This window comes from Dermacentor albipictus, chromosome 9 (genome assembly GCF_038994185.2).
Source record: "Dermacentor albipictus isolate Rhodes 1998 colony chromosome 9, USDA_Dalb.pri_finalv2, whole genome shotgun sequence".
Taxonomy (NCBI): Eukaryota; Metazoa; Arthropoda; class Arachnida; order Ixodida; family Ixodidae; genus Dermacentor; species Dermacentor albipictus.
In genome coordinates, this window is record NC_091829.1 from 117,151,154 (window position 1) to 117,178,164 (window position 27,011).

Sequence of the window (27,011 nt, forward strand, 5' to 3'; positions counted from 1 at the left end):
TGTGTACCAAACAAACGCGACGTCACAAAATAGAACACGAGGGCTTGAAAAGCATTCTGCCATCTAATAAGCACCATGCACCACTCATGCGCACATTGTTATTTTCTTTAGGAAATCGACTGCTGACGGTACGGTTGCAGCTTCATCTTGCACCAGCCATGTAAGATCGTCAGAGCCATGAAGTTCACATAAGTGGTCAGCACTTCTCTCAAAGTTTTTTATTTATTAAATAATTTATTTATTATTATGGGGTTTTACGTGCCAAAATCACTTTCTGATTATGAGGCATGCCGTAGTGGAGGACTCCGGAAATTTGGACTATCGAGGGCTTTTAACCTGCACATAAATCTAAGTACACGGGTGTTTTCGCATTTCGGTCCCATCGAAATGTGGCCGCCGTGGCCGGGATTCCATCCCACGACCTCGTGGTCAGCAGCCCATCACCACAGCCACTGAGCAACCACGGCGGGTCACTTTGCTCAATGTGGCGGTCGAAAGGGTTATATGAATTATTCCACAGCCTTGAATAAGGAAAGCCTGATAATCATACCGTGGTTTTGGTAAGTAATAGTGTGGGAAATTATAAGCTATTCTTTGTCATCTGTACACGATCATCATCATATGGGGTTCATATGGGGTTCTTCTTCATCATCGCTTGTGGGGCTGGCTCTCGAGTGTGCTCCATGCTGTGGGCGTGGTCGGTTCGCCTAACCTTTTGACGCGGAATAAAAGCCGTGATTACTGCTGCGTCACAAGTGGTGGGGTGTGCTCATCGGTCCCCCGTCCTCTGACTCCCCGCTCAACCTCCTGGAGCCTCGATCGGGTCGCCGATTGTGCCAACTGTCCGCCAACATGTCGCAGGACGAGCCCACAGGCACTTCTACTTCCGCCATCTCAACCTCGCCTACCCCAGCCGCTCCGTATTGGGTTGTCAGTGGGCACCAGCGTGATCCCCATCTGTTTGCTGGACTTCGCGGTGAAGACGTCCAGGATTGGCTGGACGACTATGACCGAGTGAGTTCGGCTAACCTTTGGGACGACGCGTCGAAGCTGCGTCACGTCGCCTTTTATCTGACAGGCGTAGCGAAGACTTGGTTTTTCAACCATGAGGTTGATTTCACGAACTGGGGCGCTTTCAAACAGCAGCTCCGCCAAATCTTCGGCACACCGGCTGTTCGTTCTGCCCTCGCAAAGAAGACGCTCGACGCTCGCAAACAACAACCCGGTGAATCTTATACGTCGTACATCGAGGATGTGCTTGCTCTTTGTCGACGCGTGCACACGGCCATGACCGAATCAGACAGGGTTCGACACATCCTCAAAGGCATCGGAGCTATTGCTTTCAATGCTTTAGCCATCCAGAACCCCACTACCGTCGCTGATATCGTCGCTACTTGCCAGCGCCTTGACGAACTCGAATCAGTTTGGTTGCAGCCGGACACCACTGCAAACACTAGCGCCGACGACCCTACGTTACGAGCAATGATACGCGCAATAATTCGAGAAGAGCTCCAATATCTTGGCTTAGCAGCAGGACCTATGCCTTCTCATGCCTCCGATACCAATCTGCGAGATGTCATCAAGGAGGAATTGGCATCCATGGCTCGTGCAGCGTACACGGACCCTCTAACACCTAGGGCCCCATCGACGTACGCACAAGTAGCCGCAGCTACTCCAGTCATCGTCCCACCGATGCCTCCAAAACCAACACCGGCTCACATCGCTTCCATGACTACCAGCGCACCTACCCAAACCAGCTATCCGCAGTGGCGTCCTCCTCGTCACATCTGCTACTACTGCGGCTATCGTGGCCACATAGCGCGTTTTTGCCGCAAGCGCCAGCAAGACGAGCGTCGCGGATATGACGTATACGAACGGGGTGACTTTTCGCCCGGAGCTACTTTCCAACGTCTAGGGAGCTTCCATGACCAACGCCGTCCTTATGGTCCACCGCGCGGACGCTCTCCATCGCCTACTGTAGCATCCGAGACGGCTTACCGTCCTGCGAGACGCCGTTCGCCGTCACCCCTTCGCCGCTCTACGTCCCCACTGAGACCTGCTTCTCAATTCGCCGAGCGTCGCCCGGAAAACTAAATTAGGCAGCTTTTGGAGGAAAAGCTGCATCGAACGACAGGACAGAAATTCCGCCATCGCGTCCGTACAATGTGATATTGGTTGTAGTAGAAGGTGTACAAGTAGAAGCTTTAATAGACACTGGTGCTAGTGTTTCAGTCATTCACCGTGATTTGTGTTCGCGACTTCGGAAAGTTACGACCCCCTATGAAGGACCTACGCTACTCGCTGCTCAAGAGGCCTCCATTCAACCTATCGCCATGTGCACAGCTCGTATTTCCATCGATGGACTTGTACATCACGTACAATTTGCAGTGCTAAGTTCGTGTGCCCAGCCGCTCGTATTGGGATGGGATTTTCTTTCTATGGCCTCCGCCTCCAACTGCTGTGGACAACACGTTCTCCACATGACCGACACGACCTATTGACTTCATGCAGATGACACACCCCTTCACTTCCTTGCTCCAGAAGATACCGCGTTGCCTCCTCGCCATCAAAGCATCGTTACTATCACGTCTGATGTGATTGACTGCGGCGACGTGCTCGTCTTACCATCTGCACGCTGTCTTGCAAGAGGGATAGCCTTTGCATCAGGGCTCGTTAGTTTTGATCATGGCTCTGCACTTCTCTACGCTACAAACCCGACATCCGAAAAGATTCTCATCCCTAAAGGCACTACATTGGCTTGCGCCACTGCATCAGAGTCTATATCTGTTATTTCCTTTAAACCAGCTTCCTCTGACGGTCCTTGTACCGGATGGGCCGCATCTCCTTCAGCTCTTGCAGCTGCGATCAGTTCCGACCTGACACCTTCGCAGTCACAACAATTGCTTGCTTTGCTCCAAAAACATGAAGCTTCCTTTGACGCGCATTCATCTTCGTTGGGAAAGACTTCGGTTACGACGCATCGGATAGAGACAGATGGTACATCCATCGTGCGCCGTAGACCATATCGCGTATCGCTACCCGAGAGGAAAGTCCCACAATAGTTTAATTTTTGTTATTCAATTTGGAGCACCTTTCCCGCTACACTGAAAATATTGGAGCTCCGTCACCGTTGCTCTCGTATCGCCCAAGAACCTCAGTGCGCACGTTCGCGGCAGAAAATGTGATAACTAGGGAAGTCTGACAAGGTTATTTTTTTGTTCACTTGAAGATTGCACTTAGGCTGTTGAAATATTCTTACGCCAAATTGTTTTTAGTAAGTTAACTGTGAATTCGGCGCCAGTTCAGCAATGGACCAAGGATAGGTACAATTCCTAATTTCAGTGCTTTGCTGATGCAGTTGTTATTACTATGCATACAAGGATTTAAACCGCTATAGCAAAGTAAGGAAGTTATATTTTGGGAGTTCACACACACAGAGAGGTGCTATGAAAGGTAGCTGGAGAGTGAAATGCATACATATAAGTTTGCCGCTTCAAATGATGCCCTGCGACAATATGCAAGTTAGTGCGTTCTTGAAACTTCATCTTCTGTCATTAATAATTATTTAAATAATTACATAAATTATTAGCGTACTGATTCTCAGTAATTTGACTGAATAACGTACCAAAGGAGGCCTTGATGCCTAAATGAGCAGACTGGTGTACATTACTCAGCGGTGTGAGAAAAATAGGTCCTGTCATCAAGAAGTGCACATCCCGGGCGCACAGAATCGAACGCTATGACCGATCTAAATCCCGGTCACTAATACTGAAATTTCATCATCATCATCATCAGCCTGGTTACGCTCACTGCAGGACAAAGGCCTCTCCCATACTTCTCCAACAACCCCAGTCATGTACTAATTGTGGCCATCTCGTCCCTGCAAACTTCTTAATCTCATCCGCCCACCTAACTTTCTGCCGCCCCCTGCTACGCTTCCCTTCCCTTGTGTATAATAGCTGTGTCTTACCAGTACTCACCTACGGGGCAGAAACCTGGAGGCTTACGAAAAGGGTTCTACTCAAATTGAGGACGATGCAATGAGCTATGGAAAGAAGAATGATGGGTGTAACGTTAAGGGATAAGAAAAGAGCAGATTGGGTGAGGGAACAAACGCGAGTTAATGACATCTTAGTTGAAATCAAGAAAAAGAAACGGGCATGGGCAGGACATGTAATGAGGAGGGAAGATAACCGATGGTCATTAAGGGTTACGGACTGAAATTTACCAATAGCAAAATAAAAGAAGTGATTCATTCAAATTGTCATATGCTCAAAGGCGGCAACATAGGCGTTAGCGAAGATTTCTGCACGAAGACTCGCAACTTGCGGAAGAAATTATTTGACTTCGGCAAGAAACTCGAGACCATTTAAACTGAGGCATAAGAGGCTACTGGTCGACTGGAAATGCTATCAATATAATCCAATCTATGGCAGTGTTTATGAAGTTCTTCCACCAACGACTGCAGTTAGAGACCGCCGTATCTCACCCCGTTGACCCTTCGCTCAGATCACGCTCGCCCTGCGGCAACAAAATTGGTAACAAGAAAGGGCTGGTGGCCACAAACCTCGACCATCAGACATCTCGATGCTATACGCCAACATGCATAGTATCATACTAATGAGAGATGAACCATGAAGCAGAATTAGCGATACAAATGCAAACATAGTAGGGCTAACCGAAACGTGGTTAACAAAATATCTAACTCGAAGCTTGTTTGTGCAAATCACCAATATATTGTCTACCGCAACCACCGAACACACAGAACTCATGCTGACAATAGAAGAAGACGTAAATTCGTTTTCTTCTAAATACAGTTTTAGAATTACTCTTGTGATGGGTTACCATCAAATACAAGAAGCTCATTATCAGCGTTTGATATCACCCTCCTACTTGCCTGAGTTCATTCTGTAACAGCCTACATGATTCTTTGAATCAAGTCAAAGTTCATTTTCCTGAAGCAGAAGTTATACTAATGGTGATTTCGACTTCCTGCATATTAACTGGACATGCGCATCCCCCTTTTCGCAGCCGTTTTGCTCACAATCTGAACACTTTATCGCCTTATGTTCTGACTTTGGCTTCTCCCAGGCAGTTGCTTTACCAACACGTGTAACGCATAATACTTAATCACTTCCTAATCACGTGCTAACCTCATCTATTGATCACACTTCAGCGATAACACATTTTCGGGTTTAAGTCATTATTACATCTTGCATTTCCCGCTTACATCAACACGACCATCCCAATGAAAAAACCTATAAATTTATCAGGGATTATATAAAAGCCAAGTTCTCAGCCGTAAACGCCGAACTCCTTACTTTCATTGAAAATGTCTTATCTATCTCGAACGCGCTGTTGAAATGAACTTGTGCATACGCAAAAGCAAAATTGTAGAAACTATCAATCGTTATATTCCCCTTATGTCTATAAGAGGCATCCGCCACCCCATACGTTTTAAACGCGCCTTAGCAGTTGAATAGCTGGTCTAACCATTGTGTAACTACATTCTCTTTATTGTGTTTCTGCGTGTTGTCTTACATAATTACTGTATATATTATTGAAAGTCTGTGCTTAGTTGCTCATCTATTGCTTCTGTGTTGCTTTAGCCATGTTATTTTCTTATTTATTCCTTGGCTATTATCAGACATATATTCATGTACAATTGACCCTCCCCCCCCTGTAACATACTGTATAGTACCCTGAGGGTAAAATAAATTAATAATGTAATGACCACATATCTATGGAAAAAAATACTTGGCATGCCGCTAATGTAACCATGCGTCTTTCTGCACGGCAGGTGAATATTAGTCATGGAGATAGGAGCGTCAGGTGTGACGGCAGCGCTGCTGTCGGCTGTGGTTGTCCTGTGCATTTCCTGGGTGGTCAAGAGAAGGCACCAGCAGCGTCTATTCCGAAGGTACGGGATTCCTGGACCCACGCCCAGCATTTTATTTGGAAACTGGAAGCAGCTGAAGGAAGATAGACTCGAGGTATGAATCAAGTATTTTCTGGTGTATCGTTTCTCAGTTTCATATATTTTCTTCGTTTTTACGGGTAGAAGCACAAACGCAGCAAAGCAGCTACAATGGAAACACTTTGCAAATACTTGTTTCTCTGTTTCGCTCTTTATATTGGTCACATCTCCGGTAAGGAGTAGGGTGGCTGATATTGTGTAATCATATTGGCGTGAGAAGGTCGTTAACACGAAGCATAATAACGTCGATGTAGCGACTAGATACAGAAAAAAATTACTTCTCTTTAGTGATTAAACAGTATATTGTACTTACGGGCGACTGATGATAAGCTCCCGTCCGTGGCACAACGAAGACCTTGCGAAAGCCTACGACAAAATGGTCAAAAAGGAACACTTAATATGAGGCTGCTTGCATAAAGAGTGGCGATAACGCGGTCGCAAACAAGGGTAAGTAATGTCTTCAATTGCGCTCTACAAACCTACTAATGACACCGTGGCTGCAAAGATGGTAATTAAGAAGTGCAGTACTACATTTAGAATTCATGGAAACACTAAAACAACAGGAAGCTCCTCCGGGATTCTCCAAACCACCCACAATTCGTTTAATGTATAATGTTCGTTCGGCATTACCCGTATGCCAGTTACATTTCCGGCAATGACATGGAAAAACTATTAAAACCAGAGGTTCTGCGCGGCCAAAAGCACGATCTGATTATGAGACGCACCGTAGCGAGGGACTCCGGATTTGACCACCTGGGGTACCTTGACGTGCACAACAGCACACGGGCACTGCCGAAATGCTGCCGCTGCGGCGAGTAAACAAACCCGCGACATCGCGCATAGCAGCGCAATGCCATGGCCGCTAATTGACCGCCGCGGGATCGCAGTGACGTCGCAGCTAGCAAACTGCCGCTGCGCAATAGATAAGCTGTTGTGTTGTGGATGTAGGCGCGGGCGGAGTGTGAAGGGGCCCTGCAGATAGTAAAAGAAAAGGGGGGTGGGGCTTCATTTGGAAGGCAGGGATTTCTGACAATACACTGATATGACCACTTCCAGGTTACTTTGCATGCCTTGGGGAACAATGGGATAATATGCATACATATAGTTCTCGCATATACGATTTTCCGCGAATGGTCAGAACTATTCCGGCACCCTTAATATAAGGCCCGCGAAGCATTCACTACGTCCCGACGTATGTAAACATAAATCTATAGAATCATGCAGAAGTAACCGTGCAAAAACAAATGTTGGTGCATATGTATTCGGAACTTTCGGCGAAAGATTTAACGTGTTTAAACGTTAAACCTCAGTTGTAATCACGCGAGACCATGCACCTGTGTATTTAGATTTCATGTGCTCCGCCCAGCTTGCCTAGTTAGAGATATTTCGCCTCTTACGCTGTGTATGACACAAACGAACAAAACGAATTGGTTCATCTATATGTTCCTGTCTCCGTCGCATAAAGCGCAAAAACAAAAATATCGACACTCATTAACAAGCTTTTTAATCACCGAATTGAGCTAGCTGGCAAGGTGCGTGCCCATGTACTTTGCGGCAACGTCTGACTGCAATCGGAATTCTCTATTACTTCAACTAGCACGAATATGGCACCCTCCATGCATTAGCAGTACATGCGTCGCATGTAAAGCACTCGCTGACGGAATGCGGTGCGCGGTACAGAAAGTCATGGTGTGCTCGCCAGGCAAAGACGCGCTCGTGCCACCACTCGCGCGTTCGCCGTCATGTTCTTTCAAAGTTGGCTCCGATGCCGCTCATCTTGTCAAAAAACAAAGCTAAGTTAAATTAAATAGAGTTAATCCAAGCAGTCGAACCTATGTACTTCGGTGGGAGCTGAGCCCTCGAGCTCATGTGGAAGTTGAAGCCACGACCTGTGGAATTAAGGCGAACCTAATTAAGGCACAGGTGATTAATATTGGGTTAATGTAGGCATTATAACCGAGGACATTTGTTCTTAATTAGGGTGGAGGTAATTAAGAAACAATTAAGGTAGCGTCAATTAAGGCACTCAATCCCACTTCCACTGGTGGAAAAATGCAAGTAGTAAGAAGTAACAAAGAATTCCAATGAGCATGTCGACCAACCTAATGAATGTCTCTTGAGCGCGCAGTCTTTCGCTTTCACCTTCTTTGGTGTGTACTAAAGTGAGTGTAAATTTTTTAAAGACCATGGGCGCTCTAACGTAGCGCTATGCAAAACTTTTCAATTCCAATTCTGCAGTCAGTCCTCCATGGTGGGTCAAAAGATTTACGGGCCACCCCCACTTCGTCTGTCTCTCACCCGACGTCGCGAAAGCTGATATGAAATGTGGACACTGATTACGCAAGATTGGACCGAACAAAAGAAAAATAATATTTCTGATTCGTCGACTTTTTCAGACGTTGAATTATGCTTATCATTAGGTGTGCTACATCAGCGGCATGCAATATTCTTCGATGAGCCAATCCCGAAGGCTGTGTACTGGATTTTTGGTTATAGACACCACCATCATGAGGCCGAGAGCTTTTCATGACTGAATAATGCTGGAAAAAGTGAGGCTGCATTATTTGCGCATGACCAGTGCACCGAGTGGTTCAAGTGTGACTAGATCCAACACCATATAGTTCAAGACCAAGAGAAAAGTATAAAAGGAGCTGCGTAGGCTTGAAATGCCACCCTTGAAAAATATGTTTATAACTTATCATTACGAAATTTGAGCCAACAGTTCCTTCAACAGTGTATGTTTAAACATCCATTCTATTTCCCCATCAAGCTTTCTTTACCTATTACAGGTCATGGACGATTGGATCCGGGAATACGGCAAGGTGTTCGGCTTCTACGAGGGCGAGATTCCAAAAGTCGTTATCAGTGATCTCGACATGATCAAGGAATGCTTCGTCAAGCAGGCAGACGTGTTCCGTGACCGAATGCCCTTAATCATAGAAGTGGAGCCCGTGAAGAGCAGTCTACTCGCTCTAAGAGGTACCTTGTGCGACCAACTTATACCAAATGTTAAGGCCTATAGCAAAGGTAATGGTATCCCAGTGGCTGCTATATCCTGTACAGCTTGTAAAATTTTTCACAGGAAGAGCAAAGTCGACCAACGCCATATTACAGGGTACGTTGGTTCTCTTACGATTTAGGGGTGTGCGAATATTGGGAACTTTCCAATAATGCATAGAATAACGTCCTATTCGATTCGGTCTTTGAATGGTACAGTCATTATTCGGAAATGCGAGTATTTTTCCAATACTTTTCGAATATTTCAAAACTTCAACTGCACACGAACCAACATCACATTGGAGCAAAGGTACGGTAAATTTTTACCTCAGCGGGCATAGTATGGACATGAAACACGAGAATTTCCGTAGCAGAGCAGCCTACGTGCGTCACTTAGGCAGCCGTACATTACAGGCTATACAGCGACCATTCGCGTTTATTGAAAAGTCCTGTGCATGTAAAGAAACTGCGTGTTTGTTCCTGATGCTCCACTTGTGCTTTTAAGAAACAGAGCTTCATAACGAACTTTGCAACTGCAGAAACTTGCTAACTTTATGAATATTAGTGTGTGAACATCGTTGTTTGATAATTCTGATAACGGGCGTTGCTCATTAGAAAACTATTCGAAAAGTTTTCTATGTTATATTTGATTTGGTTCGGACATTTTTTTATTTGTGTTCGATTCGCTCTGAAAACTCACTATTCGCCCACCCTCCTTACGATCGCTTCTTGAAACTTTGGTAAAATAAAGGAAAACAGACACAGGTAGCATAGCTAGCGAGCGCACATTGCATCCGAGTTTGCTCAAGGATCACCCACGCGGCTTTTGCTAATCTCTACTTATCGGCGTGCAGAAAACAAAACGAAATGCTATGACGGACGCAAGAAAGTTGAGCTGTGTCGGTTATTCAGAAAAGCCCAGCCGACCGCGCTTCCATCAGACTAATAATTGCGCGCATTCTGGCCCATTAACAGCATTGCTCCGCATGATGGCGTTGATAGCCTCCATAATTTATGGAGTTATTTTATGTGCTGTCCAACCATAGTTACTTGTGAAAGGATGTTCTTGCCGCGTTCGAACCAGTATAGTTCGAATGTGAATCTTTAAAGCCTACGACGACGCAATTGTGAAAATTACCCACATGCTTCACTGTACGCGTGTGCACGTTCTTCGAGGCCTATCTTCGAGTCACAACCTTCTCTGTTCACCTGGCTGAACGAGCAGGATTATTGAAATCATAGTGAAATGCCCTAGAATGCTCCTTTTTTGCACCAGTGCTCGTTAACGTCCCCCTTCTTACATTCGCTTGGTAAAAAACGGTGATACCCGACGTTTGCTACATCATGTATGCCGACGGCATTACTATGTGGACTGTCTATCCTGGTCTCGCACGCCAAACGTAAGCACTCCATACAGCCCTAAACTTGACTGATCCCTGATAGGGCCAAATAGGAATAGGCGGTGTTGTCTTGAAAACAATACAATTAAACCATTTATGAACTGTAGCACAGAGCTGTGGGTGTATTGATCATCTGTGTGCTTCCTCTTCTTTTCTGCTCCGTTTCTTTTTTCTTGCGCTACAGTTACACATGCTGAACTTATACCAACTCGCCTAATTTTCTATCTTTGATTAACACCAGTTTAAAGGGACATTAAAGCGAAACAATAAATCAGTTTAGACTAGTGAAGCATTGTTTCAGAACCCTGCCGGCAGTCATTTCAAAAAAAAAACTAATTTGGATATTAGATGAGAAAATAAAGGTCCAAGTATCAGTATTTGAATTTCGCGCCCTACCCCAGCACCGGTACGTCAGCATGACGTCAGGGATTGCAATGTATATTTTCGCATTTGGGCCGCATTGGCTAAGTAAAGGTTCCCGAAACTTTCCATGTTTAATGTTTGGTTCCTTTAGAGCACAATGTTGTCAATCTGTACCTCTGTATGTATTTACTGGGCCCTAGAAGATGCCATAAAAGTCCATGACGTCACAGCCCCCAGGTGCGGGAACATAAGTAGGCATCACCACCCGTATTTCGTTCTTGCGCTTTTTCTGGCTTGCCAAACGTCTTATCGTTGTAAGAGTGGTGTTTTTGGTGTTGTAGAAAGGTAATTTACTGATGCAGAAGAAATCATTTTTCACTTAAGTGTCTCTTTAAGTTATATGCGCTGGTAGTTTCTGTTGTCTGTTTATTTTCAGTTATGCTTTTCAACAGTCAAGCTGAGCATTGTATCCATAACCCATGTAGTCTAGAAACACCTGTTGAATCAACAGCTTTGTCTTATTTGACATATTATTATATGTTTTTATTCGTTTGTTTTTTTGCAATTATATAACTGCTGATCGCCATTGTATGTCTGTCATACATACAGTGACATATATATTTTTTCTGCTTGAGGTGCAGCCACGTCAACTTAACAGCTTTTAGCTATGCCTCATTTTCTGTGAAGAAACAAAAATAAACCCGCGCGCTCTCTCTCTCTCACTCAAATATCGAAGGATACAGCATCGCATACGCCTGTAGCAAACAAGTACGGGCGCCACCAGCTTTTGAACAGGCCCATTTGCTTGTTCCTCAGTCAGGAACCTGTGCAGTAAGACTGGGCCTTGAAGTCGCTGACAGGTTCTGCTTCCTCGTGGGCCAAGAGCGCAAAGCAATGCGAGCAGAGACGACACACCAATACGCCCGACTGCCTTAACGTCGGGTGGAGCATGGACCAGCTTCGCTCGATAATTTCTTTACAACTGCCACGTCTCGCCCATCAAACTCAGTTCCACCATTTCACGAAAACCACGTAATTAGTGGGCCATCATTGTGTTGCCACGCAGGACTCCCGCTCCAGCTTTTCAGGAAAGAGGAGCAAGTGCTGGTGCATCAGCGCTGTTCTCCTCACGCCCTAACGATGTGAATATTAATTTTTACTCGTTTCTGTGTTAGCTTGATGTGTTGGAAGACACAGTACTTACACCATAACCACCACAAACCCGGAACCGCCATTGCATCGAGCACCTCTCACGGACAAGTCCTTTGGTCATCTCCCTCACCCGGCGTCTCACCGGGCAATGACACTAATCGCCTGCATTAGTCCCAACGATGACACACAAGAGCGGGAAACTCTTGCATAATATGTCAATGCAAGTGCCCAAAGCTACCAGAAGCAAGATGCACCATGCGCATATATGTAGCCGACCCTGAAGCGTATCTCACTGAACTCGCCACCGTACGAGAGGAATTCAACTCACTGTTACGTTTCGTCGAGGTCGCGCAGCATTTGGGGCTTGTCATACGCACAGATATTAGTCGTGTAGCTTGCTCTACCTCACCACCAGATATTGTCGAGAAGTGCCCGATTTTCATCCAGTGGGTGCCCCATATGCAGCTCTACGTGACCGCTTAGAAGCGGATTAGTAGCCCACCCGCCATGTGGCAAGTCCTACCGCAGCTTGCCGAAAATGCCTGCGGACAACGGTTACGCCAGAAGGACCGTCTCCAACGCACCACGCGAACATTCATGTTCCGTGAGGCATCTCACTCAAGGGGAGGAACCGGTGCTTCGGAGGTTTCGCGGCGGGGCTGCGTTTATGTCTGCCGCGACAGCCGTCTGGCCGCAACAATACTGCGCCGCTTGTGGAGGATCCTCGGGCTCGTTCTTGGACATTGCCGTTAATGCATTGACCATGAGGTACACTTGCTATAGTCTTGCCCTGAACGGCACCAAGCGTGTCTGCGGCCCTTCAGAGCAATCGGTCTTCACCCGGCCGCCTTCCTGGTATGCCATGCCGGAGACCGGAGCAATGTGACCACCTGTTTCTGGACTTCATGCATGAACCAAACATATTTGCATACGTGCGTCGTGTTCTGTGCACATAATTTGCAATAAAAGAACAAGTCTACATTCGTGCATGTAAACTTAAAAATTCGAAGGATGTACGTAGGTACTTCATTGCAGTACGCATAACCAATCACTTGTAACGGTTCTTTTTACCGCGCCTGAAAACATCTTCAAGGGGAGTATGGTAGCACGATTCAAAGACGGCACAAGAGAAGACACAAAGGGACACACACAGCGCTAACTTGCAACACTGTTTATACTGTTAAACTGGTAAAAAGAGGAATTGCGAAAATATGTTTCACTAACGCACTTACTAAATCATGCCATCATTGCACTGACGAAGCCTTCACACAACAAGCCATGCGGCTGCATGAAGCAAGTTATCCAAATCATGTACTGACATCAGTTGCAGAGGGAATACTTCGGCAAGTGCAGCAATCAGGGACTGCTGAACGAGCGGAAAGAGATAGGAACCGAGAGAAAAAAAGACCAACCGTGATACCGTATATCCACCGGTTGTCGCACAACCTAAAGAAAATTGCTCGCCGAGGAAACACCGATGCGGTTTTTTCTGCACCCAACAAACTAATCAGCCTGTGCAGGAAAACAAGACCAGAAAAGAAAGAAAGTGCCCCTAGCTGCCAAGTTAAACACAGGAGGAAGTTCAGAGAATGTAAGACTTCAATTGTATATCGTATACCCTTATCGTGTGGGAAGTATTACGTCAGACAGTCGGGCAGATGCATAAATGATAGACTGCGCGAACACAGAAATAAAGTCGACAAACTTGTATCAGATGGCTTTCTCTCCCTTCATTGTAAGCAACATAAGTGCTCCCCTTTCTTCGAATCAACAACCATTACCGGTAGAAACAAGTGCGAACTCACTAGACTTATAATAGAAGCCGAGCAGATTGATGCCCTAGGGGATACATGTATCAGCAAACCGTCATTGGCTCTCTCTGAAAAAGAACTGAAATTTCTGCGCATGGCCTAACTAATCACAAAATGTATCGCTATGATTGTTAATCTGTTCACGTAGCTGTGACTCATGTTCTCTGAGTGTATAAGTACGACCTGGTTTTCGACAATAAACAGTGTTGGAAGTTAGCGCTGTGTGTGTCCCCTTGTGTCTTCTCTTGTCCCGTCATTGAATCGCGCTACCATACTCCCCTTGAAGATGCGTTACCAACAAGCCCACATTGCAACCCTGAAAACAGTAATTCTAGTTCTTAACATGACTCTTTGTTTAACTTGTATGTTACTGGGCGCCGGCAGTGGCAACGTCCAGCTGATTAAAGCTGCTATTGGAATGCCTCCGCAGCCCTCTGCGTATACGGAGTGGGCGGGGAGGCGTTCAGGCTCGTGTAAAAATTAAAATTCATTTCGTGTGGATACACCTCGCAAACACACTGGCTACAATTCGTACATTGCCATGTGTGTCGTGAAGTAATTATTTATGAAGATAATTAGTGATTTTTGTTAATTAGTTTAAACTCTAAGAATTGTCCCGGGAAAAACTGTAGTAACTGGGCAGCTGGTCCTAAAAAGGGCGCTTTCGTCACTCAAGGGACTAACTGCGTGAATGGGCGTGCCATGTGCAAATTTCGACATGTAAGTGTTTAGTCCCTGGTCGAAAAGAGAGCAACGGAAGGCCGAACGGCAACAGCTACTCCTCATGCTCTCCGCTTGTTCTCGTCCGTGTCGTGGAGCTATGCGGCGAAAACGGTATTGTCTATAAATCATTGATAGTTCGAAGTTCGTGCACTGTCTATTGAACTGCATGCAAAGCAGCACTTTGGCTCTTCGTGAGAAAGCTGCGCGAAAACTAAAAGCTGGAATGTGGAGAGCCATGCTTAGGCCATGCCCTTCGCACACCATAGGTGAGCGATAAACATTAACGCTCAAGTAATTGATAGACTGCTACTTTTTCTTGGTCAATATTACCATTCCTTCCGTTCCAAGGAGATTAGATACTTAACGGAAGCGATGTGTAGCTCAAACGGGACACGCTAAGCGACAGTGAAATCACCTTCTCTGTCGTCTTAGGTGCCACGTTTGAGCTAGCTGCACGTATACATCACGTAGTGCCTCAGTTTAAATCACTCGATGAATAACGGGCAGATTTCTTTTTGCAGTCACGTATGGTTGTAACTACAGTCAGCGTTAGAATCCCCGCACAGCATACACAAAATGCCCAGTCGCTTTTACAGTGCCGCACCTGCGTCCTGAAGCTTAACCTTGTGTCAATATATCGGCCTGTCAACGGAACCGCCGTGGTTTTTTGTTTTGAAGACCTGCTTTTTAAGCGTGAGTACCTGAGTTGGAATACTGCTTTCTGGGACCTTTTGTTTCTTTTTTATTTCAGATCAGTAATTTCTATCTGGGTATAAATGCCTAATTTCAATAATTCCACGTTTGCGGAGCATCTCTAAGAATGATCGACCGTTACTCCCTTGAAGACCATAGGAAAAGGGCAACTGTTAGTCCTTGAAGGAGTAACCGCATGGAGAGTAGTAGTTCATCCATCGCACTTACCCCTTAAAGGGAGGAATGTTTGTGGCAGATGAGTTTCTTCCCTGAAGGAGTAACCTGAATACCCCATTTCCCCCTTTTCTTCTTAGTGTGTAATATATGTTTCGAGTTCTAGTGCAAGTTATGGCCGCCTCTATGAATAATTCATGAATACTTTTTTGGGGCAAGTTGGTTCATCTACTCCAGCATATAATCCAGCCCAAGAAGTAGAATTGTGTTTTCTGCAACCAGCGATTTTCAAAAATTTCCTAAAACTTAAAAGTAATCAATTCGTATGAGGGGCGCTTGGCATCATTACCTGGACTCAAACTTTTAAATCTCGTACCCCACCCCTTATATAATACGTCCCAAATTGTGAATCTCTAAGGAAATAAAGTGGACTAAACTGAAGATTCTAGACGGATAGGACTTACGGTTTGGCTTGTTTAGTTGCCTTCAGCGACTGAGCATAATGTAAGTGCGCCAATTGTTTTTCAGTTAGTAATTAAGTCCTGCAGTTTGTTTAAATATTCGACCTAGGCTGCTAGGTATATTTCAAAATGTCGACAAGGACAAAGCTATTGGTCCCATGAAATTACAGTGCAGCACGAAGTTTTCTTTTTTTTTCATTTCGTGCCCTGAACAGTAAAAGCCCACTGATTATTGTTACGCGCTATTCCCGCGCACTGAAGCACGCATCCTGCCGAGCATAGGATGAATGCGCCAGAAGAACGGTGACGACGATGATCCGAGTAGCACTCGTGCTGTTCTGCCATCTAGCCTGCATCCGTCTCTCTCTGTATATATTTTGTAAATACAATTTTCTATCCCTTTTGACTGCTCTCATCCCCGTGGTGTTTTTGGTGGGAGGTGCGGGTACCCACACGGTAAAACAAAGCTAAGCAGCGGCCGATACTTGGCTTTCTCCGCGATGGCCGAAGAGTGCACTCTTCTGCCATCGCGGAGAAAGCCAAGCATCGTCGGCGGCCACCTAGGCGACTGCAACGACAGCGGCCATCCTGGCTCACCTAAAGGACCCAGGCTCATTCTGCGGGACTGGCAATGTCGACACCGAAGACTGGCTACCCCTGTACGAGCGTGCAAATAAGAACAAACACTGGGATGAGATGATCATGTTTGCACGCGTATTATTTTACATCAAAGGAACAGCGAAGGTGTGGTTTGAGAATAAAGAACACTAAATTGGGAGCTGGGATGCATGCAAGGAAAAGATGCGTTCCCTCTTCGTCAAGTCCGCAGGTAGAAAGGCAGCAGCAATGAAGGAGATGGCATCTCGTGCACAGACAGCGACGGAGCCATGTCTTATATACTGGACGTGCTTGCCGTTTGACGTAAAGCCGATGACGGCAAGACGGAGTCTGAGAAAGTCGGCCACGTGTTAAAGGGCTTAGCAGGCGATGTCGTCAATCTGCTAATCTTCAAGGACCATCGATGCACCGTTGATCTGCACCATCGATGCCATCATCCAAGAGTGCAAGCGCTTTGAGGCCGCCAAAAGTCGACGCATTGCGCCTCATTTCGATCGACTTTTGAACACGGCAGCAACGTGGTCATGCGAAGACGTACCTGAGCAGTCGGCACCACTCAAAGTTGAACACGTTAAGAAGATCATCCGACGTGAACCTGACACTATGTCTCCTGTTTCTACGTGCGGCCGTATCTGTGACCATTGCTCCCAGGTAGTGCCACTATTTCAAGCTATCGTTCATCAGGAGCTGTGCAATGCTGGCCTGGATTCTGTGTGTGCCGCAGCTCCTCACCAGCCAATCGACCGCCGTTCCTTACATTCGCGCGCCCAAGGCCAAAGGCCGCCGTTCCGCACTCGCAATCCAGCCGAGTGGAGGAGTGTTCATGACCGTCCCATTTCCTTCAACAGCCACCGTATCGGACGCGTGGCCCACCATTATAACAGCCATTAGTATTGGTATCATGCTCCCTATGAATAAAACCGTCGCCCCGACATAGATCATTGCCAATTTCAGCCCTACCGCGAGCCTCCCCAAACCACCGGCGATAACGCTCCCTCCATGTTGTATTGTTTTTCACCATCCCCACGTGGTCACCAGTCCCGTTCCCCGTTGCCTCGTCGCCAGTCATCTCGCTCGCTACAATTCCGCTGCCGTACGTCACCGATTGAACGACTCCCTTGGGAAAGCAAGACGATGCAGCTCCCAGAGATGATGCTGCATCAACAACTCGCCTGCCAAATGCTCTGACCACACTGCAGGCTAGAAGGAGCCTAATAGACGTCAAACTGGATGACGCACATGTTGGTGCTCTAGTGGATGCTGGAGCTCAGATATCAGTGATGAATTCGGAGCTTCTTCGCTGCCTTAAGATGGCCCTAGCACCACCCTCTCTACCGTTCATTCGTGTCGCCGATGGCGGAACGTTTTCTGTGCTAGGGATGTGCTTCACTTGAATAAGTGTTGCTGACCGATCCAAAAGCGTACTACTTGCCGTGCTCGAGAAATGCGCCGAGGAACTCATCCTCGGTATAAATTTTCTTTCTGCCCATTCTGCCCTTATTGATTGTGGAACCGGCTAGCTTCAGCTAGACCTACGGTGCTACCATGACACTCCTGCAGCACGTCAACCGCGCCTGTGCTCAGTGCATTACGTTCGTGTACCTCATCAAGCCCTTGTATATGCGAACTGGCGGTCCTTTTCTCGCATTTCCGATGGCAATTACATCTTGACCCCGATCGTCGAAGTCTTATTCGCCAAAAACATTGCTCTTCCTCACACAATTATTACAGTTACGGATAATCGAACGTCTCTACCCATATTGAACTCTAGCTGTTGCACGCAACATATCCCAGTGGGCATGACTAGCCCACATCTCTTCTATCGATGAGTGTGCCATTTCTGCATTCGTCACCGACGCTTCTTTGTCCTATGCCATTTCTCCTTCCACGCACAGTCTCGTCGATGGTGATATTGACGAGATGAAAGCGTCTGACCTCCTTCCTGCTCAGACAGCCGACATGCGGTGCATATTGAAGTACTACCGCAACATCTTTGACTTTGGGACAGACACCTGGGACAGACATCTGTCCGTCCTTTGGGACAGACATCTGAGGTCACTCATATGATCAGTACTGGAGACACCAGCCCAATCAGACGAAGTCCTTATCGCGTGTCTTATACCGAACCGAGAAGTGATACAGCGTGAAGTCGACAAGGTGCTGACCAAAGACATCATTGAACCTTCATGCACTCCGTGGGAATCACCGGTCATCATAGTCTAGAAGAAAGATGGCAGATGGCGCTTCTGCGTACACTGACTCACTTAAACAAAGTAGCGTGCAAGGACGTCTACCCTCTGCCGCAGATAGATGATGCTCTCGACTGTCTGCACTGCTCTGCCTACTTCTCTTCTATCGACCTGAGGTCAAGATACTGGCGGATATCAATCGATGATCAAGACCGTCAAAAGACCGCCTTTGCTACACCCGATGGACTTTGCCAGTTTAAGGTAATGCCTTCTGCCCTGTCACATTTGAAAGGGTGATGAACTCCCTCCTTCGTGGATACAAATGGTCAAAATGTCTCTGTTACCTTGACGATGTCATCGTCTCCTCACCGAGATCGGAATGCCACCTCAGCCGATTGTCGGCAGTACTCGAAGTTTTCCACTAAGCAGGCCTCCAGCTCAACCCTGCCAAATGCCGTTTTGGCTGCCGCGAAATCACTGTGCTTGGCCACCTTGTGAGTGCTGACGGCGTGCAACCTGACACAGGAAAAATTCGCGTTGTCAAAGACTTCCCTTAGCCACGTCGGCATGTGCGCCTATTTTCAGCGTTTTGTCAAGAACTTCGCCGACGTTGCCAGTCCACTAACGCAGCTTTTGAAGAAGGAAACGTGATTTTCTTGAAGTCCTGAACAGTCCACCGCGTTTCACGTGCTCACGATTTCACTCACGTCACCACCCATCTTGGCCCATGTTGTCCCGTCAGGCCCCACTGAACTTCGCACCGACACCAGTGGACATGGCATCAGCGCTGTTCTAGCCCAGCAGCAACAAGGACGAGATCGCATCATCGCCTATGCCAGTCGCCTTCTTTCCTCTTGGGAGTGCAAGTTTTCGATCACTGAGCGCAAGCGCATCGCACTAGTTTGGGCTGTCGGCAAGATTCGACCATACTTGTTCGGCTGCACTTTTTCGGTCATCACAGTCCACCATGCGCTTTTCTTGTGGTCTTCCCTCAAATATCCGACTGGACCACTTGGTCACTGGGCACTCAACCTGCAAGAATACAGCTTTGGAGTCACTTGTAAGTGGGGCTGAGTGCACCACGATGCGGACTTCCTATCCCGTCATCCAGTGGATCCTCCCGACTTGTCAACGCACGATTTGGACACCTTTGTCTTCGCGACATCGGATATAACCGACATACGCAGTGAACAGCTCCACGATGGAAATTTGCGGCCAATTACTCACCGTCTATGCTCTCATTACTCTGCTCCATCCCTACAGTTATTCGTACTTCGTGACGAAATCTTATACTGACGCAACACCTGCTCTGACGGCCCAGAGCTTCTCCTGATTGCTCCCGAAACACTCCCTTCCTCTGTTCTCGAACAGCTTCATGACGCCCCAAACTGTGCATATCTCAGAGCAACTCGCACGTACGATCCCCTTCAGCGTCTGTTCATCTGGCCAGGCTCCCATCGCGCTGTGTGCCGATACATTGCTGGATGTGAGTTTGGCCAGTGCTATAAGCATCCATCCTAGTCGCCAGCCCGTGCTCTTCAGTGCATAGACATGTCCGGTGTCCCTTTCTACCGCATTGGCTTTGAACTTATAGGGCTATTTCCAGCATCTCTGACTGGTGACAAGTGCATTGTGCTACGGACTACGCGACGCGATGCGCTATCACACGGGCCCGCTACGATCGCCTTCACAGAGTCGTTATTCAATCTCCGGGCTCCTTGGTCGTCCTCGGCAAGTCTTGCCGCCACGTTGGCTTGTCATCAAAGCTTCTTTCCCGCTACTCCAGGTCTTACAAGTTCCTATGTCAGGTCACTGACGTAACGTACGAGATCGCGCGATTGGACAGTAAACCATCTGCCGCGTGCGCCACTGATATCGTGCACGTCTCCCGGCTTAAGCCTTAAGTTTACGGGCACGATCCTACTGCTCCTTGTGCGCCGAGATGACACTCTCAGCGGCAGGGGTTCTATGCTACGCGCTATTCCCTCGCACTAAAGCACGCATCCTGCCGAGAATGGAAGGATGCGCCAGAAAGACGGTGGCATTCCCTTGGCAATATAAAAAAAAGAAAATGACTTCATTGGCGTCTTTGGTCACTTGGGTTGCAGCGCTGTCGTGTGTGTTGTTGACGAGCGACATTTGCGCATCGGCAACCAAAACAAACTGACAAGGGAGTTACAATCCACTTTCGGCAGTGTCGCGTTGCTTATATCAGTTGCAGCCAGCTAGATTTTCTTTTCACAAAGTAAACGTCACTATCGGGCGTATGCTGTATGCCGAGACCACTCGCCAAGTACTCTGCGAAGTACATAGGGGCTTCGTTCTACGCAAACAAGGCTGATTGTAGTGCTACAATACGGGTGCGAAATTGTCCATAAGGGTTGTATACTTTTTATTTATATTTCGCGGATTGACTTTGTCGAAAGCCCGACAAAATAATATCACCTCAAGCGAAAAACTGTATCGGGTGTTTATAACCAAATGCCCTGCAGATTTTCGAGTATGTATTGGCTTAAGCCAATATTTTATAATCTTACCGGAAATACCTAATTAAGGAAGCTACAAAAAATTTTTCCAAGTCGCTAAGGACAACAGCGAACACTACATGAATGGTCGCAACCATCCCTGGCGTAGTGCATTTTTATGATGTTGTTGGTGTGTCGTAAGCGCTTTCTAATTTTGTCTTTGCGCTGCGTGCACTGAATGCAAAGTGCCACTTTTCTTCGGCAGGTGACGAGTGGAAGAGGGTGCGCTCTCTGCTCAATCCCACCTTCAGCAGCGCCAAGATGAAGGTGATGTCGCAGGTTATGAACGCTTGTGCCAACACGCTGGTCGAGGTGATGTCGGAGAGACTCGCCGCGGATCGAGACATCATCGACGTAACTGAAACCTCTCAGGCACTTTCCATGGATGTCATCACTAAGTGCGCTCTCGCTTGGCAGGTGAGACGCATGAGAGAAAAAGAAATTTTACTAAAACTCGACGTTTCGCGTCAACTCAGTGCTGCAAACTGCTGGCCAGCAAGCTTTTGTCAAGTTTTCATATTTTTGTCGGGTAATTGTGCAGAAACGAAAGACTCACAGTAGGTTTTCTAAATTGCGACGAGCCCTACACGAACAACAATAACCCGCAGTAGAAATGAAAAATCCGCGGATTGAAAAGGAAGTAAAAGAAAATAATAACGGTGAATTCACAAAGCCACCTACATGAATAGGTCACAGGTGCGTGAATATTTGATCACGCTGCGTGTTGCTTGTAAATCGAAGCAAACACGAGTTTGGTACAATTGTCATGTATGTCTATTCTGGCTCGTATCATCTCTGATACTACGTAGAGGACCGCCAAAATATTCATTCACCATCTAAGGGAGGTTCATGCGAGTGCCATTTTTTTGGCTTTTTTTCATTTCGAAATAGAAAACCTAAATTATTCATTCATGGGTGTTCACAATACAGATAAATGATGAAGCCCAGGGATGCTGTGAAGAGTGTGCTTGCTGCTTTCGGAGCCTCAACGAGCACAAAGGGCGAGTGATCTTGGCCTGTTAAGAACACATTTGAAGAAAGAATGTGGATACCAAAGATTGCTAATTAAGAGACAGTCAATAAAGAGAAAAAAAACACGTGCGTATTTCAACAGTGATTGACACGGGGTACATAACATGGAGGAAAAATTGACGATTTCAGGTCACCACGCTCAACTGACAAAGGAAGGCGGGCTTCCGATATGGGTAACATGACGCGAGCAACGAGCCGTCTTGCAATTGTATTGGTTCACTTGATTCTAGCATTGCTTTAAGTGTGCGCGCAATCTTACGTGCAGGCATTCGAAGGGCGCCGCGCCAAGATGCTAGCGATCAGACTATCATTTTGTAGTTCTCAGACTAAATATGATAAGACTCATAGTGCTGCTATTGCGGCTTTCTGATTTTGTTGCAAATGTATTTCCCCCGGCGGATTTATTTTCTTTCTAGTTGAATAATTTATGTCACAAAAGAAATAGCTAGATTACAGCACCGAGCTCTGCCTGTCATTACCAACAGGAAAAGCATGGCCTAATGTTTGAAACAGTCAAATAAAATAATAATGCCTCAACTGCAGAGGTAGATATAAGTGAACCAGTAATGGTTCACTGGTTTCTTTCGGTTCTTCTATTTGACTCAAATAAACCACAAAATATGAAAATATTTGAAAAAGGAAAACATTCAACAAGGAAATTTAATTTGTCAATTTGAGAGACTCATGGCCCAGAATAATTCATGTCATATTTTGTTTCACGAATGTTCACATGAACGTCGTAGTTGAAGAAAATGGTCCGCATGGCGCTGTGTGTTGTATTCAATGCTTGATGGCGTTCCCTAGTTTAAATGTGGCGGCACGTGCAATGCCCAGACCAATCTAGGACAACCATAACCTTGTCGTCATCACAAAATTGTTGTACTTCTTTTTTTATTTAGCGGACTCTCTGTGCACGCATCAACGCCACGCTGTAGTTATAGAAGGGGCAACATCTCCCCTACATTACTAAACCTGGATATACCTCCCGCCGTTATAGCGACGCGTAGTGCATCTTAAATCAAATTGTAAGTTATATTCGCGCAGTACGTTTTCTTACTTTTAATCTTTTTTGCGCTTTATTTTGACACAAATGCAGGTTGACTGCCAGAGAAATGTCGACGACCCTTCGCTCAGGCTTCTGCAAAAGATTTTCCTCGAAGTTGACCAACGCATGATGACTTCCGCCGTCGCCATTCCTATCCTCCGAAAGATTTACGCTTGGATCTTTCCTCTGATCACCTATGGGAAGCTATTGCTCCAAATTTCGGACAACTTGCGTAAGGTTATCGCTGTCCGTTCGGCGAAAAACGAAGGGAAGCAGCGAAGCTCCGGGGACATTATTCAGCTGATGCTCGACTCCAGAATCGAGGCTGCTCAACAAGGGATCGACAAGGTCGAAATCACGGACAGACACCTAGTAGCAAACTGCTTCGTTTTCCTTGCCGCAGGCTTCGAGACAACTGCTGCGACGCTCGCGTTTCTCTTGTATGAACTGGCCCGACATCCTGAAGAGCAGGACAAGCTGTACAAGGAGGTTAAGTCTCATCTAACGGAGAGCTCTCTTCACCTCGGTTACGACGACGTGCAAAAGCTAAAGCGAATGGATGCAGTCATTAGCGAGTGCCTTCGGCTCTATCCTCCTATCGTCCTGTTCACCGCCAGGGTGTGCGCAAAGGACACGCCGATCTCAGGTTACACAGTGCCCGCTGGTGCGCATACCATTCTGCCCACGTGGCACGTTCATCACAACCCAAACATATGGCCCGAGCCGCACAAGTTTATCCCGGATCGATTCCTATCAGACACCGGACAAGAAGAACGAAGGCATGCGGCCGCCTACGTGCCGTTCGGTTTGGGACCACGCGAGTGCATAGGGCGCCGGTTCGCTCTTCTGGAGTTGAAGATAGTGCTCGCCAAGTTGGTAAGGACGTACGTTTTCAGTTTGTGCGGCGAGACCGACGAGCCAATGAACCTCACCGTGCCGACCGTCACTCTCAATCCCAAGCGGAACATCAAGCTTCGAGTGACACGAAGGAGCTACTGAAACGAACTTTGTTTTTGTTTACCCGTGGCTTCTGCTTACGTCACGAAAGCTTTGAATCCAGTCGCTTTTTTTTTTTAATTTGCTGGTCTGCTGAGGTGAGTCCATGCGTTTTCTAATAAAATAAATGTTGTACAGGGTACATATGTCTTTCAGACCTTATGCATTTGCTAGTTTTCTCCTTATAGAAACATATACGGCAAGTGAGCAGTGTCTTAAGGATATCAATATAATCAGCAAATTATTTTCGCCCATGTTCGCACAATGGGAGAATGATGCATAATAAGGGTTAGTTCGCATGAACCTGTAAACACATCGAAGGTACAACGAAACACATTCTCCTTACTAAAAGCATATGTTCAAGTTGAGAAAAAATATGATCTGATGTTCGGAAATTGAAATTGGAACCACCACCTTTCCAATCAAATCGCTCCATTAATCGAACTTAACGCAAGGCAAGTAGAAGCATCTTGTCAGTAATTTTCATGCATCAATTCAGTAATTTCATGCATCATTTCTACATCAAATTTCTACATCAGAAAGACATGGCAAGGCAAACTCCTGCAAGCCTTTCAGGACAATATCCAATAACATAGAGAAGTTAATGGCGCGTACTTCAGCCCGAAGCTGAGGGCGAGAAGGAGAAAAGTGCCTACAGGTGAGATAAATGCGGCATAGCGGCTGGCAATTTCTGAAAGAGGAACTTGTCAGTACCCCCGCACGATATATAGAGTTGAAATGTATTCAACAGCGCTAACTCTTTCAATTCGTTCCTCAATATTGGGTATCGGGTGCAGCTGATGCGTAGTGATGGTATTTAACTTCCTGTAATGAATACACGGACGAGGGTCCTTATTGGGGCTTTCTACAAGTATTAGAGGTGACGTGTAGTCACTCTCAGCGGCCTCAATAACTCCCAACTCTAGCATGCGCTGTATCTCTGCCTCCATAATTTCTCTCTGTGGTGTAGACGCCCTGTAAGGCTTTGATCTTACGGGTTCGGATGATGTCAGCTCTATTTCATGCGTTATTAGTTTGGTTCTACCTGGCCGATCGCTGAATCTGTCTAGATATTGCCCTAACATCCCTTTTAGCTCATCTAGTTGTTCAGGTCTAAGAGCGTGCGAGCTTGCCGAATGTTTTACTACTTCTAGGCTAGTTTCAGAGTTGGAGGTCGCCTTATACTCAATAAACTTGGTACTAGTGTCATCCTGGTCTTTGATGGTACAGTTAGAGATTCCGCTCCACTCTACGTATGGCTTCAGCAACTTGCAGTGGTATATCCTCACCTCCTTCCTGCGGCCGGGAATTTTCAGAGCATAGTTGGCGTCTGAAAGTTTGTGCAACACTTTAACTGGCCCATCCCAGAGAACGCCAAGCTTGATCTTTCTTGAAGGTTTCAGGATCATTACCTGTTCTCCAGCGTTACACATGCGAAGCCTCGCATTCTTGTCATAATCGAACTTAGCGTTCTTGTGAGCTACTCCCATGTTCTTTTCCACTAGTTCTTGGGTTGCGCTTAGCCGTTTCAGTTGATTTAGCACGTGTTCTACCACTGTTGCACTCTCTACTCTTTCCTCCCACATCTCTCTTAACATTCTCAGTGGAGAACGGAGTGTCTTCCCATACACTAGTTCTGCTGGCGAGAACCCTGTAGCCTCATGAGGAACCGTTCGCAAAGCAAACAAAGTGGCCGCGAATGCAATTCTCCCAGTCCTCCTTGTGCTCGTAACAGAGCGCCCGCAAAACTCGCGTAAGCACTGAATGCCGCCTCTCTACACTATTTGACTGAGGGTGATAAACGGAACTGTGTATCAACTTTACCCCGCACTTTTGTAAGAATGTGGAACTGAGTGCGCTGGTGCATACTTACCCTTGATCTTCCTGAATTTCGGCTCGAAAACCAACTCGGGCAAATACTCTCAAAAGCGCGTCTACTACTTCGGTGGAGCTCTGCTCTTTCAGAAGAATTGCTTTTGGCAACATTGTAGCTGGACACAGCGTGGTAAACAAATACTAGTAACCCGACTTTGTCTTCGGTAGAGGCCCTACCGTGTCTATCACAAGTCGTCTGAAAGGTTCTGTTATTAAGGGCGCTACCTTTAGTGGAGCTTTCCATGTTTCTCCTGGTTTACCCGAGCGCTGGCAGGCGTAGCACAATCTTATAATGTTTTCTACGTCTTTGAAACAGCCCGGCCAATAACATTCGATGAGCAACCTTTCCTTTGATTTGTGTATGTCTAGGCGGCCAGACCACCCATTTTCATGACAGAGACTCAGAAGTCCGCCCTGTATTTAGTAGGTACGACCAACTGATCTATAATCCTACCATTTCGGTCTCTGTAGTGCCGATACAACATTCCTCCTCTCTCTTGTATAGTCACCTTGCGCTTAGCAATGCTTTCTTTAGCTTTGTGATGTAGTTTAGTTAAGCTGTCATCCTTTTGCTCGGCAGCCAGTGAATCTCTGTCCACACGTAAGACCTGATCAAAGTACCTTGGGGCTGGTGATAGTAACGACCCTGTCTCGCTTACGAGAGCGTCAGCGGGCTCTTCCCGCTGGTGGGAACTTTGACGACGTAGTGATACGCTCTCATTGAGTTGGTCAGCTGGCAGCCTTTCGTCAACCGTATTTTCCATTCTTCGAACCTAGCTCGAATTCGGTTACTGAAGTTACCTCTTTTGCTGCTTCCGCTGGAGCAGCTTTTCATTTTTCAGCTGAAAGCAACATGAGTTTACAAGCTTGGCCTCGCGTCAAAGCCCGTACTACGCCTTCTCCCAGTTTAAGCCCTTTGTCACGCAGTAACTGATCCGACCAATTCGAAAAAATGTAAGGGTACTGCAGCGACAAAAATT

At 46.6% G+C, this 27,011-nt stretch overlaps 1 protein-coding gene across 2 annotated transcripts in view; it reads left to right on the top strand.

Moving 5' to 3' along the window:
- LOC135915858 (cytochrome P450 3A4-like) overlaps nt 1-24,298 on the top strand; it is an 81,390-nt gene extending 57,092 nt beyond the window's left edge. For both annotated transcript variants that reach the window (XM_065449046.2, XM_065449047.2), the window contains exons 2-5: nt 5,801-5,993; nt 8,767-8,956; nt 21,289-21,500; nt 23,212-24,298. In XM_065449046.2, coding sequence (XP_065305118.2) covers nt 5,814-5,993; nt 8,767-8,956; nt 21,289-21,500; nt 23,212-24,159 — 1,530 coding nt within the window. In that variant the 5' untranslated portion in view covers nt 5,801-5,813 and the 3' untranslated portion in view covers nt 24,160-24,298. The remainder of the gene's footprint in view (nt 1-5,800; nt 5,994-8,766; nt 8,957-21,288; nt 21,501-23,211) is intronic.
- The last annotated feature ends 2,713 nt before the right edge of the window (nt 24,299-27,011 follow it).